The sequence below is a fragment of the Balaenoptera acutorostrata genome, chromosome 5 (genome assembly GCF_949987535.1).
Source record: "Balaenoptera acutorostrata chromosome 5, mBalAcu1.1, whole genome shotgun sequence".
Lineage (NCBI taxonomy): Eukaryota > Metazoa > Chordata > Mammalia > Artiodactyla > Balaenopteridae > Balaenoptera > Balaenoptera acutorostrata.
The window spans coordinates 21,169,194-21,186,848 of NC_080068.1; the positions used below are offsets into that span (position 1 = coordinate 21,169,194).

Sequence of the window (17,655 nt, forward strand, 5' to 3'; positions counted from 1 at the left end):
TGGGGGCGTGGGAAGGGAGGGGGGTCTCAGCCTTTCTTCCAGCTGAGAAGATCTGAAGACCAAGACGGACCTTAAATGCGTGAATAAATCAGGGCTCTAACGACACAGCTGACTGAGGTGCCTGCACACGGTGGGTTGTACCAATGGGCCTGCTTACCGCTTTGCAGGGTTTGTTTCCCTCCAGAGAGCACTCCACTGGGGAGCATGCCCGTGGGCGTCAGGCCTTTCAGCGTCAGCACACTCTCACTCTCTTCTCTGCAAAGGCACAACAGGGATGACACATTAACTTTTATTTTCTTTCAAGACAAAGAAAAGACTTAAAGGAAAAGATGTATGTAAGCACTCACATTTACCTCTACCTTGGATCTCTTGAGTTTTTCTTTTTTTTTTTACTTAAAACATACTATATTTTCACACATTCATCTAGAAGTAGTGGTATGCCCATGACATGACTGCTAAGATAAAGTTGGGAATTATGCAATTGTGGAAGTTCAGTCTCTTCTGACTGTTGAAGAGACGGAAAACAATTCTACTTTTGTAAGCAGGCTCACAATACAAAGTGTTTGTGGGCATCTTCCACAACACCATAAATATGTTTTAAAAAAAAAAAAAGAGCCATGGAGAGGGCTATTGTAAGTTTTCCAGCCGAGGCTCTGCAAAAATACGTGGGGCCGATTTGACTTGTGAGAGAAAACCAGAGAGTATAACAGATTTAAAAGATCAGATCTATGGATTAGGGAAGTAGGAGTTACATTCAGGGGATTGTTAAGGAATTCTGACATTACATGACAAATACACAAACTAATGGCAAGTCGCCGATGAAACAACTGGTCAAATTTCCAACTTTTTTTTTCAGTCTCTTTCCCCATGGATCTGCTACTACAACGTTGTTTTATTACTCATTATGACAACTGTTTTACAATCAGTTTTATGTACATCATTATTTGAATTACATTGATTAACCACAGCACAGCATTAATCAAATGATTAAATAAGCATAAAATAGGGATAACCTCATATATTTCCATATAGTAGACAGTGTAATCCCACATAACCAGAAAAAAATACTTAACAATACACATATATACCTAATGTTTATAATATGTACAACTACTTACTCCACTTTTTTATGAAGATGGCTAACATGGCCCACACAGAATTCCTAAACTATCCCCAAACCTGCTGCTTCACTATCTTTCTTCGACTTCCTCTTTTAGTTAAGCTGAAAGAATCAACCTTTAACTCCTTTTATCCTCTCTTATTCCACATCTACTCAATTAGCAAATCTTGAGGGCTCTACCCTCATATTATTTCCAGTATCTTACCACTTCTCACAATACTACTACCTCATCTCTTTTGAAAACAGCTTTATTGAGATATAATTAACATACCATACAATTTGCCCATTTAAAGTGTGTGATTCAATCACTGTTTTTTAGCCTATTCAGACAGTTGTGAAACCATTGGCACGATAAATTTCAGCACACTCTCATCCCTCCAAAAAGCAATCTTGTGCACTCCCATTTCTTTCAGCCTGTATTACTATTCATCTACTTTCTGTAGATTTGCTTCTTCTGGACACTTCTTATGACTGGAATCAGGTGGCCTTCTGTGACTGACTCCTTTTCTGACCACCAGCATCTCTTACCTGGATGGTTCCAGCAGTCCCTTAACTGGTCTCTCTGCTCCAACCTTGTCACACTCCTGCCCTCTCCTCCCATATCTATTCTCAGTATAGCAGCTGGCTGAGCCTTTTAATACCTACACAGATCCTGTCACTCCTCTATGCAAAATTCTCCAATGGTTTCTCCTCTCATTAAAGGTGAAAGGCAAAATCTTTAAAAGGTTTGACCAGAGCCCTAAAAAAACTAGCTCCCAACCCACAGTCTGCCATCCTTATCCATCTCTTGGACTACATTTCCTACCACCACCCACTTCCCTTCGTGGTCCTCACGATGCACCCAGCACACCCCACCTTGGGACTCTGCACCTTTCTGTCACACTCTTCCCCCAGGTATCTGCCTGGCTCCCTCCCTCCCAGCCTCCAACTCTCTGCTGGAGCGCTGCCTTCAAAGTGAGGACTTCCTTGAGAATGCTATTTAAAATATATGTACCTCACTACACATAATGCAATTTCGTTTCTTTTTATGGCTGAGTAATATTCCATTGTATATATGTGCCACATCTTCTTTATCCGTTCATCTGTCAATGGACACTGGGACAAAGTGAGAGAGTGGCATGGACATATATACACTACCAAATGTAAAATAGATAGCTAGTGGGAAGCAGCCGCATAGCACAGGGAGATCAGCTCGGTGCTTTGTGACCACCTAGAGGGGTGGGATAGGGAGGGTGGGAGGGAGACGCAAGAGGGAGGAGATATGGGGATATATGTATATGTATAGCTGATTCACTTTGTTATAAAGCAGAAACTAACACACCATTGTAAAGCAATTATACTCCAATAAAGATGTTAAAAAATATATATATATATATATGCACTTTCTTACGCCCTATCTCCCCTTCCCTATTTTATTTTTATCTAAAGCACTTATCACCCCTGAAGAGCTATACAGTTTGTTTCCTTGGTGCTTTTTTTTTTTTTTTTTGAGCTCCTCTGCCCACTACACCCCACCCAAACTAGAAAAGCTTCATGTGAAAGGGGTTTCTGTCTGCTTTGCTCCTACTGCATCCACAGTACCTAGACCAGAACAGCACCTAACACATAGTCGAGATTCATAAAACATTTACTAAATGGAGTCAAAGAAAAATAGGATGGAGAATGGCAGTGTTAATCCACATTTTAGATTTCTGAATCCTTTACTGTTATTTAGAGCCAACGCCTAAGCTCCGGCTAATGGTGTGTAATTAGTCCCCAGTATGCTGAGAAAGATGCTCTTCTACTCTTGGTGCCTCAGATTCCCACCTGACAGAGGAATTGCCTTCCCTGCTCACTGCTTCCCCAAGATGTTCACTTTGAAGCAGAAGTCCTGCGTGCATTCGTTTGATTGGTGGATCCTAGGCAACATGCAGCACCTTAAATGCAAGGGCTCTCGAAAGATAGGTTTCTGGTTCCCTTATAATATGGCAAATTAATCCATCCATTACATGTTAAAATGTCTCATTTCACAAATTTCTTGTATTTGCCTCTTCCCTTGCATCTCTCCACCCACAGCTAGTTCAACATCTTTTGCTTGGATTATTTCAATAGCTTCTTAAATGCGCTGACACCCATAAGTCATCTTGCTATCCAATCTTCAGACTATCATTACATACACATCTCCACATGGGTTAGCACATGCTCCGATTCTCCTTAGTACTTATCACTCACTGAGTGAGTTTGGACATACTGCGTATCCTCTTTCAGTTTCTGTTTCCTCATTGAGGTCAACTCAACCTTGCAAGCTTGCCGTGTGGACTCCTCTCAAATGTGTACACCATGAAGCATACAGCACCTGGCCCTTAACAAGCGCCCCGTAAAACACTGCTCCTAGGTCCTTAGGATCTTGAGGACTTCTCAGCTGCCAGGAATGCCTTCACCACAATCCTCCAGCTAATGGAACCCAGCCTGAACTTCACAGCACTCCACCAACGGCAACCTCTTCATGAACATTCCTTTCAGGAAACAGAAGGGCTCCTTCCCATCCTCTTCCACAGCAGAGCACCTCTTCATGTATTTAGTACACATCTCATGGCCTTACATCAGTTTATTGTCTACATGTCTGACATTTTAATTCAGAGTATCCACTTTGCCTAATGTACTATATGGTACACATTTAATGCTCAATCCTACTTTTCTCTAGAGATGACCACCCTGTATTCTACAAATGATTTTATTATAGGAAAGCAATACAATATACCTTGTTTTCATTCTCTATCAATACGTGCGACCTTAATCAAAGTAACTGATCATCACTGGGTTCAAATGGAACCCACTCTCAGCTGGGAACAACTGCATCTTATGTACCAAGATGCGGAGAACTAGAGGGACTTTCCAATTTTAAGACACACCTATGATTCTGTAGCATTGTTCCTGTCACTTTCACGTGGTTTGAAGACTAATATAGATACAAAGAATTTTCTTTTATGTTAAGGAAGGCTTCTCCTTTTTTTTCCTAAATGTACTTTCAACTGGAAGTGATGGAGCTGTTTTTACTTATCCTCACAGAGACTTCAGATAGAAAAAGAAGTAAGTGCATTTACTAGTAAATCTGAGGCGTGATAAATAAGCAAGTGTTTATGCAGAGGGACCAGCTGAGTTTATGATCTTCACATAGTCCTTTGCCCCCAAAGGCAATTTTTCTAGCCACACAAGCCTCCCTGCTGGCCTTAAAAACTGCTGACTTTGTGTCCATCCAAGGATCTTTGTACTTGTTCCTCCCTTTGTCTTCTTTTTTTTTTAATAAATTTATTTATTTTATTTATTTATTTTTGGCTACATTGGGTCATCATTGCTGGGCACAGTCTTTTTCTAGTTGCGGCGAGCAGGGGCTACTCTTCGTTGCGGAGCACAGGCTCTAGGCACACGGGCTCAGTAGTTGTGGCTCGCGGGCTCTGGAGCGCAGGCTCAGTAGTTGTGGCACACGGGCTTAGATGCTCCGCAGCATGTGGGATCTTCCCAGACCAGGGCTCCAACCCGTGTCCCCTGCATTGGCTGGTGGATTCTTAACCACTGCGCCACCAGGGAAGCCCCTCCTTTTGTCTTAAACACTCTTACTCCCTACCTTCATGAAGGTCATCCCCACACTTGCTCAAATGCTAGACTCAGAGAGTTCTTTGTTGGCCACGTACTAAATGAATGAGTGCCTCGCCTCTCACTTGCTATCCCCCTGTACTGCTTCATGTTTTTCTTCATGGTACACAATGGCTACTTTAAGTTTCATTATATTTATTTCGAATGAATGAATGAGTCCTGCAAGTTCAGTAGGAATGAAAAGCATTAGAGCAAAGGCAGCCTCATTCATTAGGCCGTAGGGAGCAACTATGCTCTATTTTCAGCTTTAACATGACTTTTCAAGATTTGGCTGCTACTGCAGAGCTATTACTGACTTTGATCTGGTGTCTTTGGGAAAGGATGATTGTGCTTTTCATCCTTCTCATGGCTCCCTGTTTTTGGTATCAAATCACTTAATTACTCTTTAGTGACTCTACCCAGAGTGGGATAGAAATAGCAAGAAGGAGAAATCAGAAGAGCCGGTGCAGCTACTCCATGAAAGAGTTGGAAAAAAAAATCTGGCAAAAATTAGTATATGAAATTATACAATGTGGAGATGGACTTTCTCCCAAGATATTCCTATTTATCCTTGTTAATAATGTAATTGTGAATTGACTGGATACTCGTCACATATAATCATACTGTACTTTAAAGTAACCTTTTGAAGAGAAATATAGATACTTTGTATTATCCAAGAATAGATAACTGAATTTAAGTGAAGAAAAGTGTAGTTAATTCTCTTCAAGAAAACACGTGTTTTCTAAGCCCATGCTTAATAATAAGATACATGATCTATTTAAAAAATAACTACTATATGGGAACTGAAACACTAAATAACTTGTCTCTCTCAATGATTTATTAGAATAATATAGATTCACATGAACAAGCTTTATGGTTGTTCATTTCATAGAAATCTAGTGGAATGCACCTGATAAATTCATCCTTACCACAGAGAGAAAATGAAAAACAGAAAGGATTATAATAGCTTTTCCATTTCATAACATGTTCAACCTATTGTGAAATAAATGTTTTAAAGTCCTGCAGCAAATAGAGGGATAGAATGTGAAAGTCCCTTTAGAAGCTTTCTCTACAGAAATAATTTAGTAGATTTCCATTTGACTAAAACAGTGAGGAACTGACAATTCCATTTTAAAAAATAATTAAGAAAAAGCAGAGTTTCTAGTAAAATACTTAAATTACCAGATTAAAGTATTAAAATGTTACTGAGTGACAATCATATTCAACAGAGGACCATGATCCCACCTGAGAACCGAGAACACTCTGGCCATCTTGCCGATTGCTCGGATCTTGTTCCTTATCACCTCCTTGCGGGCTGCAGCCGTTGCACCTATATTTTAAAAACAGAGTTGAGAAGTCAGGTGACTTTTTATTTAACTCTAACTAGTTTACTAATTTACATGTATAACAGACTCCAGTTAAGCCAAACCAGGTTTGGTTTTTTTCCCCCTCTAAGGATTTACCTGTAAATCAAATTTAAAAGTCTATGCTTCCAGGCGTGAATACTTGCCTGTGATACTTTAGAGGTCCCCCAAATGCCAAAGAGCATCTTCTGAGATTTCCAAGGGGAGGGGTAAAGGGCTAATTGAAAAATTACTGAGCAGATGGGGTGGATTCCTACCTTTCTCTTCTGATTGAGCTCCCTTCTCTTCTGTTTATACAAAGAGAACGTGCAGGAAGAGGAAGTGAGTCACCAGGATAGATATTCCTCAGAAGGTGTGTACTAGGGAGCTGGTTTCCTCTCACCTTCTCTCTGACCTGAAAGCCCTCAAACAGCTCCTATTTTTGTCCATTTCTTTTTCTCTAGTGGCAATGACACCATAGCAGGTAACCCCCAACACATCTAATTGGATTGCATCTATTTTCCCCCATCAATTCCCCACTCCCGATCTGGGCTTGGCCATGTGTCTTGCTTTGGCCAATGCGACGTTAGCACAAGCGATGCCAGCAGGAGCTTGAAAAGCACATGGGGCTTGTTCCATCTCTTGCTCCTTGGTATTTACCCAAGAGAGTGGAAAACTTATGTCCACATGAACACCTGTACACAGATGTCTATACCAGCTTTGTTTGTAATCGTCAAAATGGAAGCAACCAAGATTTTCTTCAGTAGGTGAATCTACTGTGGTCCATCCAGATAATGAAAAATTATTTGGTGTTAAAAAATAATGATCTCTCAAAGCAGAACTTACTATTGTCAGCTATTCTGCCTGCAAATGAGTGGAGTAAGTCTAAATCCATATGGGAGAAAGCCATTCTCCAATGCAGTCTTTCTGATAACCAAGTGGAAACATGGATTCTCATTCATACTTGTTTCCTTGAATTAGACTCTATTGGCCAAAACACTGGAGGAGAAAATGGCGTGTGTGTCGGCCCTATCTCATACTTCATTCTGAGTTTCTAACAATATTTATTATTATCTACGATTTGCAATTATGATTCTTTATATAATAAAACCTGCCCTAGAGACCATTTGAAAGTCTAAAGTTTCTGTGCTTGAATTTTAGATGATTTATGATCAGGAGACTACTTGAAGGACATTTGTTAAGGAAAAAAGAAGTGGTATAGCAATCTCCTTATAGTGGTTTTCTTATCTATTTTTTTTTCAGTTATTCTGTTAAATCATGTTTCAGTTTACTTATTTGGTGTGCTATTACCACTCTATGTTTAATATCCCCCAGTCTGACTGACCCAGTCCACTCAGAGGTCATGATGTGCTAAGGGGAAAGATTCTAACCGTCTCCAAAAACAGTATGGCCAGATCATAAAAATCAATCCAACAGACACAAAGAATGGAAAGCGTGGGAGAACTCCAAAAATGGTGACTATATTTAGAAACACAACAAGAAAAGCAGCAAGAAGGAGTAGTTAAATGTCTAGAAACGAAATTGGATACATTTAAGAGGAATGAGAAGGGGAAAAATGTACAACCAAGGAAGTGAAAAATATCTAAGAAGGATAATCTCTCAGAAAATTTTCATTAAAGGACTTGTAAAAACCATAACCAGAGCAATGAAAAGCAAGAAACTAAGTAGGAAAGGAAGGGGAATAAATTACGTAGAGCCGTCCTTTTCAGCTCAGTATGAGCTGGTACTCAGAAAAATGTTCAAAAAAAATACGGAATTTTATTTACTTATTTATTTTTTTAACATCTTTATTGGAGTATAATTGCTTTACAATGGTGTGTTAGCTTCTGCTGTATAACAAAGTGAATCAGCTATATATATACATATAAAATATGGAATTTTAAATGTAAAATGAACATTCTGACAGTCGGAGCCAGTTTAGCATTCCTTATTTTTCAGACCTAATGACTTACTGGAGAGTATAGAGCAGATATCTTACTTTATGTATTCATGGTTGTGCTGCCAACACATGGTGATTCACAGTATATTATAGCACTTTTCTTAATGAAGAAATGCTGTCTCTTTTTAGATTTCTCAATAACCCAGGTAAGAGGTTTTAGTACTTCTTTTATAAAATTAGAATATATTTACTCAAAAAGTCAATTAACTTAATCATAGACAGTAAGAAGAGACATTAACAACTAATATCTCAAAGTTTCATTCTGGGGGATTACCTTCAATATTTGTCAAATAATCAAAATCAAAATGAATATCACACATTTACAACCCACAAAAAAGTAAAATAACCAAATAAAATATCTGAGTTAATATGTAATCAAACTTAAAGGAGCTGAACAGTAGCAGGACAGAATTAAGTACAGCTATAAAGGTCCTTGTATATTTAGTATTGCTATTCCTGGTTTTGCGTATTTTCCAGAGATCATTAAAACTCTTATTTAAATACTTATGTTCCACTGCAAATCTTCACAGTCTATAATTCAATAGAAAGATCAAGGGGGAAAAAATGCACGTTTTTCAGACTTCTACTAGCTGTGACATGCAAATACAATGTCATGTTTAACATTCTCGGTACTTGCTCTATTTAAGTTGTGGAAATATACCACAGTAGCTCAGCTTAAAATTCAGTATATTGAATAATAAAGGTACAAAAAATACCTCTTACATTAAACTATTTTTAATAGTTAACTACTGTTAGCTACTTTTCAGAGAAGAATCTAGTCACTTATTTTAACTCAAAAGTCCAAAACTGAAAGGCAATGTTTCCTAAGTTTAAAAACATTAGTAATTTTAAGTACAATTTCATTTTGTGTTTCCATTCAAATAATTATCACTTCTTTTTTGGGCCTCTCTTTTGTTTCACCTTTTAAGTTCTAATCTTCTTTTAAAAAGCCTGGGGTATCATGCTACTAATTCCAGAATCTAGGCGCCCTGGCACGCTCCATTTTCCTCAAAGGCTAATGTACAGACCAAGGGAATCTTTAAAGATTTGCTTTGACCATGTGTACTTCCTGACCTTAACTTAGTGCCTTACTGACTTCTCATGAAGTATGAAAGGTACATATGCCAAGTGGCCTGCTGAGTGAGCGCTGCCAGCCTCTGAAGGGAACTGGAAAAGTGCGGCAGCATCGCAGCGATGAGGAACCAAGTGCCAGGGTGAAGAGAGGTCCTTACACATGGGCTACCTGCCACACATTACAGACCCTGGCTCTGTATGGCTCACGGTGCCCATCCATCCATTGAGTGACTACTATAATTCCTCAGTTTTAACTGAATTAGCGGTGTGTGGAAGGTGCTACATAGAATACAATTTATTACCCAAATCGTTTATTCATAAAGTGTTCTTGTGAATCCTATCCTGTTCTATAGCCTGCCGTGTTGCTAACTGCTAGCAACAGAAATAGGAGGAAAGCATGGTCTCTGCTTTAGGAGGTCAGGTGAACGCCCACAGTGCACTGCGACACGTTATTAGAGAGGAAGCAGCGTGGAGCCAGCGGTTGTCAGCTGGAGAGAGTACACCGAGCACATCTCTTCTTAGCTCCGTGTTCAGTAACTTCGTACTGGCAGCTTGAAACCAGTGGTAGGGAAGAGAATTTATACCAACAAAACCTGCAAGTGCTACAAACCAGGGTCTTTTTCCCCCTGCACTGAAGCACTGTTAAATATTTACCACGGGAAGCAGGTGTTAATAGTCTGGAGAAAAATATTCACCCAAATGGTGATAGTTGAAGGATCCTGAAGGATAAATAAGAGTTCAAGAGAAAGGAGAATTCTCCATAGAAGGAAGAGAATTTTCAAGCATGTGGAGGCCACAAGAATCCATGTTATGTTCAGATGATGGGTTAGAAGTCCGGTGTGAATGGAGTTTGGGTTCACTGGGGTGAGGGCAGGCTGAGAATGAGAAGAGAAGCAGGACATGCCCGGGGCTAAATTGTAAAGGTTTTAGCATAGTAGTAGGGACAAATAAGAAGTTTAGACATTAGCATTCTTATCACAGAGGTACAGAGAACTTACTTTGCACTTACCCACCCCTCTTCAAAGAAAAGAAAAGAAAAGTGAAAGAAAGAAAAAGATGGACGGATGGTTGTATACAGGGACAGAGATGTGAGAAAGCAAATATAATCGAATGTTAATTGTAGAAAGTAAGTGATGGGTACATGCATATTGACTATACAATTCTTTCAACATTCCTTTGTTTGAAACATTTCATAATAAAATGTCAAAAAACCCCACTGTATTTGGAAGAAGCTTGGTTTTGAGGGAAAAGGGAGAGAGCAGCTTTAAGAAGAGAGGTCTCTCCATCCCTCCCTTCCTTCCTGTTATATGGGGGATGCATGAGTTTCCCAAAGGAGGCAATGAAGAAAAGTTCTCAGTGCAGTGACATTCACCCCTTCCCTCCTCCAACCATCTCCAGGGGGAAACTGGACTGGTAGAATAAGCCCAATTCAACAGACTCTAATTGCTTTCAATACCTTTTTTGCAACTGTAAGAAGGGATGATGAACTACCTAAAATTTTTATACATTGATAGATGCCAGGGGCCTGGGGGTGGGGAGGGGGAAAGGGGAGTTAGTGTTTAATGGGGACAGAGTTTCAGTTTAGGAAGCCAAAAAATTCGGGAGATGGATGATGGTGAGAGTTGCACAACAATGTGAATGTACTTAGTGCCACTAAACTGTACAGTTACATATGGTTAAATTAGTACGTTTTATACTATGTGACTTTTACCATAATAAAAAACATTAAAAAATACATGCAAAAAATCTTTTTTATACTTGAAAATCTTATAAAAGAGGAATATTTTCATATCATTAGAAGGTGAAAAAGGAGCTTACAAAAAATTGAATTGCTTACTCTCTAATGGAAAAAGTAGCAGAAAATTTCCACTTCATTATTATATTGGCCTCAAATGTTTTGCTATTATTTAGGCTTCTTTCTTTAAAGGACTTTTAACTAATACAAGTGTATTCATAGCATATATCTTTAAATGAAATATATTATATTAAAAGGAGTGTGTATACATTAACATTTCACACTTTTTCAATAGAAAGATCTATTTTAAGAACTATATTTTGCTGGCAAGCTTCAAATCTCTTAAACCTTTTAATTCAAATTCTGAGAAAATAATACAGAAAACTCACCACTTTTTCAAATTTTTAAAAAGATAAAGTTCATCTCTGTAAAAAACCTATTCTACTTGAAAGTAAAATTTTATTATGATTCATTATTTTTAAGCAGAGTTTAGACATGTCTCCAGATTTTATTTTTCGACACCATAGGGCAATTACTGAATTTGAATACAGGTTATTGATGGAACAAAGCATAAGGTGCTGAGATAAGAAATATCTTTTGTTGTGTTATATTAAAGACAAAAATTAGTTTGGTTTCCTTCCAAAATCAGCACTTTGAAATATGATATAATGCAAAGACAGAATATGTCTTCAGATGCCTCTAAAAACCTTGCATAATTGGTCTTTATGGCTCTTTACAAAGATGGTGAAATTATAAGTATACAGACTGTCTTATTTGGGAGAACACATGTCCCAAATTGACCCCCATTAAGGCTATGAGGCCAAAACATGTACTATAATCCCCAAACCTTATTTTCTTGTCTTTTCTTTCTCTGACCTAGTTTACCAATAACAGATCTTGAGCATCTATACCTCAGCCAAGCAAGGCTATACAGAAATTACTTAAACATCTACCCAGTTTTGCCCTTGGCTGTGGTGAACTTGACAAGTGCTTCACTATATTTTTCTACACCACCAAGCCCTTGAGTCCTGGGATTTAGGGACAGCACCATAAGCACTGAGAAATTGTGTTCATTCTGATGGACTGGCTTTAAAACTGTGGCCTTTACATTTTTTACTCATGCATCTACAAAAGAATATCCTCCAAAGAATACTATTCTCACCTCCAAGTTTAAATAATTGTAAGGAATATAATGTTGTAAACATTGCCATTTTAAAATGAAATGACTAAACTACTTCTTTAAAAAATCAATGGCATATAAATATCATAGCAATTTCATCCTACCATCATCCATTTAAAGAAAAAAATCCATGAACAAGACATTCATTGATATTTAGAAATCTTACATTAGTCCTTTTTCTTTGAAATTGCATTTCCATTTCAATTTTCCTGATTTTACTTTAGTGAATTATATATTTATACTTTAAAATATTTTTATCACCACATTATACTTTGCTGCCAAAAATACATTTAGAAATTTAAATGAAATGTGTTTGTTAAAATTTCCTGAGACAATAAGGCCCTAAGCCTTAAAAATTCCTTTGTAATCAATATCACAATTATTAGTAGTACATAACTGAGCTAAGTAGCACAAATATATGATACATTTTTATGAATATTTAAAAAACATAGAAATATAATTTGATTGGAATGCATCCCTTAATGATAAGGATGGGAGGGCGGTTACACTGCCCTGATTAAGGAGACTTCCTAGGCACTGAGTTTTTCCAGCGTCTCTTTGTTTACTACTCCAGGCAGTGTTCATAGTGACTGTGTTTAGGGAGAATCATGCCTTTTTGTTAAAATGAGAGAAAAGCAACTGAGAAAGAAGAGGTGGGAAAGGAGAGGCTGCAGTGAGCCTTGCAGCTCAGATGAGTTCCCAGGCTGATCATTTTTAGGACATAGGGGAACTGAGGATGTGAAAATGGATTCCCTTACTCCTCTTGAAACTTCTTTGGGTAACCCCAATGGTCCAAATATTCTGGCATGAAGACAGCTGCTCTATCAAGAATTAGATGACTCACTTTCTAGAGGTGACAGTTGCTGGAAGATCTCCTTGACCAGCCATGACATGAGAATGCTGCGTTGCTGATCCATTTAGGGTCAGTGGTGGTTAAATCTAGTCCAAAGAGACTGGAGGTGCTGCCCCGCACATGATAGCTATATGTATGCTTATGTAGGTTACTCTATTAGGCAGAGAAAAACACCTTTAGGGTAACAAATTTTAAAGATCTCATCTTTTTGAGGATTACAACCTAAAATATTTGGAATACCTTTCTAATTTTAATTCTAACAATAGCATATTACATATCCATAGGTGATAAAACTGGGACATAATGGCTACTCATTCCAAATCACTCCAAACCACATATTCTGAATTTCTTCCATATGCTTTTTTAGCCCAACTAAAATCTCAGCATGTAATAGCATCTACCATGGTGTGATATTTGGCATAAGGCTATTCTGTCTTATATGTCATTTTGAAAGCGACAGATCCTTGAAAATATACATATTTTTTAAATAAAAAGACTCTTCCGTGTAGTGGATTTTCAAAAAGGCCAGTATAGCCTAGACAGTTTCTTCCACCTTCTCTTGTCATAAAACATAACTGGATTCTTCGGATAGGAAGTCTTAAAAATGTACAGACTACTCCCAAATGTCAAATAACTGTCATTATTTGGTTATCTTAAATATGTAGTTAAAAGATACTTTCGTTTCCAAGTGTTAATTTGATTCCATGGACTTTTGTTCTCTGAGACATTGCGTTCCATCTGTTCAATGATTCCTTGGTAGCCTCGCAGAAATTGGCTATGAGCATAATTATAACTTGGGTAAAAATTAAAGACTTTAAGGTAGATTAGGAGGCTTCGTTGATTTTTCAAGAAACTATTATATATTCAGCCTATGTTTCAAGAAACTATCATATATTCAGCCTATGCCTTACAGAGGACATTTCAGTTTATTTATATTTACCAAAGTAGAAACTAATAGCATGTGAAATCCCATTTGGATTGAACTCTTTATCATAATAGAAATGCATCAATTTTATAAACTGGCAATGAAAATAAAAGCAAAATGAAATGAAATGACAAAGGTCAAGCTAATAATGTAGATGTATTGTCTATAGGAGAAACAATCATAATGCCTGGATGTTTAATCTGTCAGGATTATTTTGGATATAGATGAGGATTTAACAGTTGAAAAAGGTATTTATTAAGGACCTAATTGTGCATACATGCTAAATGCTGGAAGAAAGCATTTAGACTAGAATTTAATTCTGGACCCTTATGGATTTATAAATTTATCAAATAGTAGAATGATATTTAAATGTTATCTCTGAAATTACAGAAATTGAAGGAAAAAATAAACCAATATAGTAAAATATCATGTTTGATTGTCCCATGTGTTATACCCTAGATAGAAAGCTAATTGAGTACCATTTGACAGCACGACAAAAAAGCAGGCTGAAAGATGTAATACTGCTCCAGTCGTCTGACAGCAGAGGATGGTCAAGGTGCTGGCATGTACTGAGCTGATCTGAAATAAAGCCACTCGAAGATCTTCTGATGCTATTCAAGAACTAGGCAGGGTGTTTTGTCAGTACAGGGGGGATGTAGTGAAGATTTTGCCCAAAAAGGTAAATAGGGAAATGAGCATTATGTTCTGGCCAATGATCAGTGCACAGGCCTGCAGAGGCAACTGAAACAGACAGAATGGTTCCCAGGTCGTGAGACTTTAACATCACTGAAATATATTATTATCTTATCAGAGGAAAGGGATATGCCAGTCAAAAACTGTACTGGTCAGCTACAGAGGCATAAGAAAGAAGAGAAGCCGAGGCAAACATTTGACATGTCTAGGGAAGTACTGTCCAGGGGCCAATGGCCTTTAAGTATTCTGGCCTTACAGCAAGACTTCAGATCATAAATACCTGGCTCATCGACGTCTTTTAAGACAAATGAATAAACTGGCATGTGAGAGGCAGAATAGCACAGTGGTGAAGAACTCGTGCTCTGGAGTAAAAGACCTATTGAGTCTCAGCTCCCCTATTTACAGGCTGTGCTACCTTGGATACATTACTAAACTTCTGTAAGTCTCACCCTCCTCATCTAAAAAATGAGGAAGGTTCTAAGTGCTTTATCTGCATTATTTTGCTTGGTAAGTTGTCAACCTAAGGTCATCAGCTGGGAAGTGGGGAACCCAAACCAGGATTCATTACAGTAGCAGGCTGGTGATCTACTTCCCAGGTGGGAACCTAAGGAAGGTTAACCTAATTAGGTTAACCTAATTAACCTAAGTTAATTCGTTCATTCATTCTCAACATTCAACAAACACAAGTGCCAGATACCGTGCTATCTGCTAAAGCACTTAGCATAGATCATTGGTACACAATACTCAAAAATGTTTGCTCTTTCTATTAAGAAGAAGGAAATGCTTGTGCAGAAGTGAATATTCCAGTTCTTCTAACAGTTACATTTCTCACTGTAAATTAAAAAGTTGATTGTGTGATCTTCATTAATATCAAGCTGCCTAAGTTGGGGCCCCAGTCGTGTTTTGTGCCAACCAGGCTAAAGGCTGGGCCCCAGTTGGTGGCCAGTTCACTAGGGGAGAAGGGGAGAATCCAGGATGCTGCTGGCTTTGCTTTGAGACAAAAAAATAGACCGCTTCACAAAGATGGGCTGACCGAAGAAAATCAAGATATCTGTTTCTTTAAAATTCTAAGAAAAACTGGAAGAAAGTTTCATAGCTTCTCGTAAGCTAGGAGTAAAGATGAAGGAATAAAAGGGACTTTTAGGAGAGCGAAGATAGAAAAATATTTTTAAACTTTAGATTTTCTGAGCATTCATTAAACATTTTCATATGGCCTTTAAACCTGCCATCTGAGATCAAACAACTATAAAGAGACTGTTTTACAAACTTCAGACTTACAACAATGACTGTCTGCTGTTGTTCAATCAATTATTAATTATTCTCATATAAGTACAACCTTCAGATTAAGAAGTGGGACCCATAAAATGCTTTAGTACAAAGAGAATCACGTAAGCTCTGCCAAAAACACATGAAAACTGGATCTTATTTTCTTATGGTATCAATTTTCAGCAAGCTGACATCACCCCCTGTACTTCTCTCTGTGAAGAACACTTCTTTCATGTGCCAATTACCTCAACCTTGTGTGTGAGAAGTGAAGTTTTTCTAAAATATAGAGACATACATATACACAAAATCTTTGCCTTTGTTGAAAAAAGAGCGCTCTCTACTTTAATACCTTTCAAATAAAGAATACATTAAGGTTTATAAAGCCCATGCTTATTTCCCTTCTTATTATACAACATGGACTTCCTTCTCAAATAAATTTTATAAATACATTTAATCCAAGTGTATGCTTAGATATGCAATAGCTAATGTTTAATATAAGTTGGCCAATGTCACCATAAGTTGAAGGAAAGCTCAAATGCTACAAAAACACAATGATTTTTAACACTGTGAATATTGTGTATATGTGTATAGTACAGGTGTCTATGGAATACAGTATAAACTTCTAGAATATTATTTTACTGCAAGCATTTTAGCCAATGGTGGACATTATCCAACCAATTAGCTCTAATAGGGAGATGACTGCTTTTTTAACATTTAGTTCGTTCTGCAAAGTCTGCACTTCTGTGCAATGTGAAAATTATGCCAGCTAATATAACTCATTTGTGCAAAATCATGTAGTACAATAAGAAGAGAAAGCAGTACTTTTAATGTCTATGTTACTGTATCATTTAAATTGGCGACTTAAAAAGATTTTAATTATTGTAATCACATACAAGTCAGACTTGATGATACTGACTACAATTTGACGGCTAAGCAGGTACCTTGTTTGATAGTCTCGGCCCCAAAATATCAACAGCCATATATATGATGGGAGTTCATACCCTAGTACCTAGTAAATGTCTTGTGTATTTTTTTAGACATGTTTCAGTTTTAATGATATACTGGATGTAACTGTTTGTTTCCTTTTAATAGCATAACCCTGATGAAAAAAAGCAGTTACCTGTACTATAAAGGGTACAGAGTACCAAGGATACGTTTATAGTGACGAAAATGATTTAGCCTCTAAATTACACACTGAAATATTAAGTAATTGAAAATACTCAACAATAAACTGGAAGGTAATTAACAAAAGCCTGACAGGCAACTACAAAGCCTTTTACAAAATATTGACTAATCTTTCTTTTTATAGATGTCATCCTTTCCTTTCTCCAGTTACATCCTGCAAACTCAGTTATTTTTAAAAGATAAGAGAACTTAACACTGGTGAACTGATACCCATCTTTGCATATAATTTTCTGGAAAAATTATATGGATTTCTCCCACGGCCGTACTTCTGAAAGCAGTAAAATACATAAAGTGCTTTTCTTTTCCTTGTCAGAAGTAGAAGAGAACGAGAAAGATGCCCTTTATGTTTCCTCCTTCAGTTATGAAATATTTTATCCCAATTCACACCCTTTCCTGCAAGCCTCTAAATCCTCTGTGAGACCAGCATATTTAAAATTGGTTTCTTCTTGCACTAGACTCTCAGCTTAGTGAAGGCAGAGACCATGTGTTTGTTTGCCACTGAATACACAGAAAAAGATATTTCATGAATAAATATTTTTACATGGAAATAAAAATATAAGATAGAAATATAACATGGTATCAAAATTAGGGTACTCTGGGGGCTTCCCTGGTGGCGCAGTGGTTGAGAATCTGCCTGCCAATGAAGGGGACACGGGTTCGAGCCCTGGTCTGGGAAGATCCCACATGCCGTGGAGCAACTGGGCCTGTG

The 17,655-nt window shown here is 37.6% G+C and overlaps 1 protein-coding gene across 2 annotated transcripts in view; it reads right to left on the bottom strand.

The window, feature by feature from the left end:
* The window catches only part of PPP3CA (protein phosphatase 3 catalytic subunit alpha), a 303,925-nt gene that overhangs the window by 6,549 nt on the left and 279,721 nt on the right, over positions 1-17,655 (bottom strand). For both annotated transcript variants that reach the window (XM_007172913.3, XM_007172914.3), the window contains exons 11-12: positions 5,978-6,062; positions 158-255 (exon numbers count right to left, since the gene is read on the bottom strand). In XM_007172913.3, the coding sequence (XP_007172975.1) occupies positions 158-255; positions 5,978-6,062 (183 nt within the window). The remainder of the gene's footprint in view (positions 1-157; positions 256-5,977; positions 6,063-17,655) is intronic.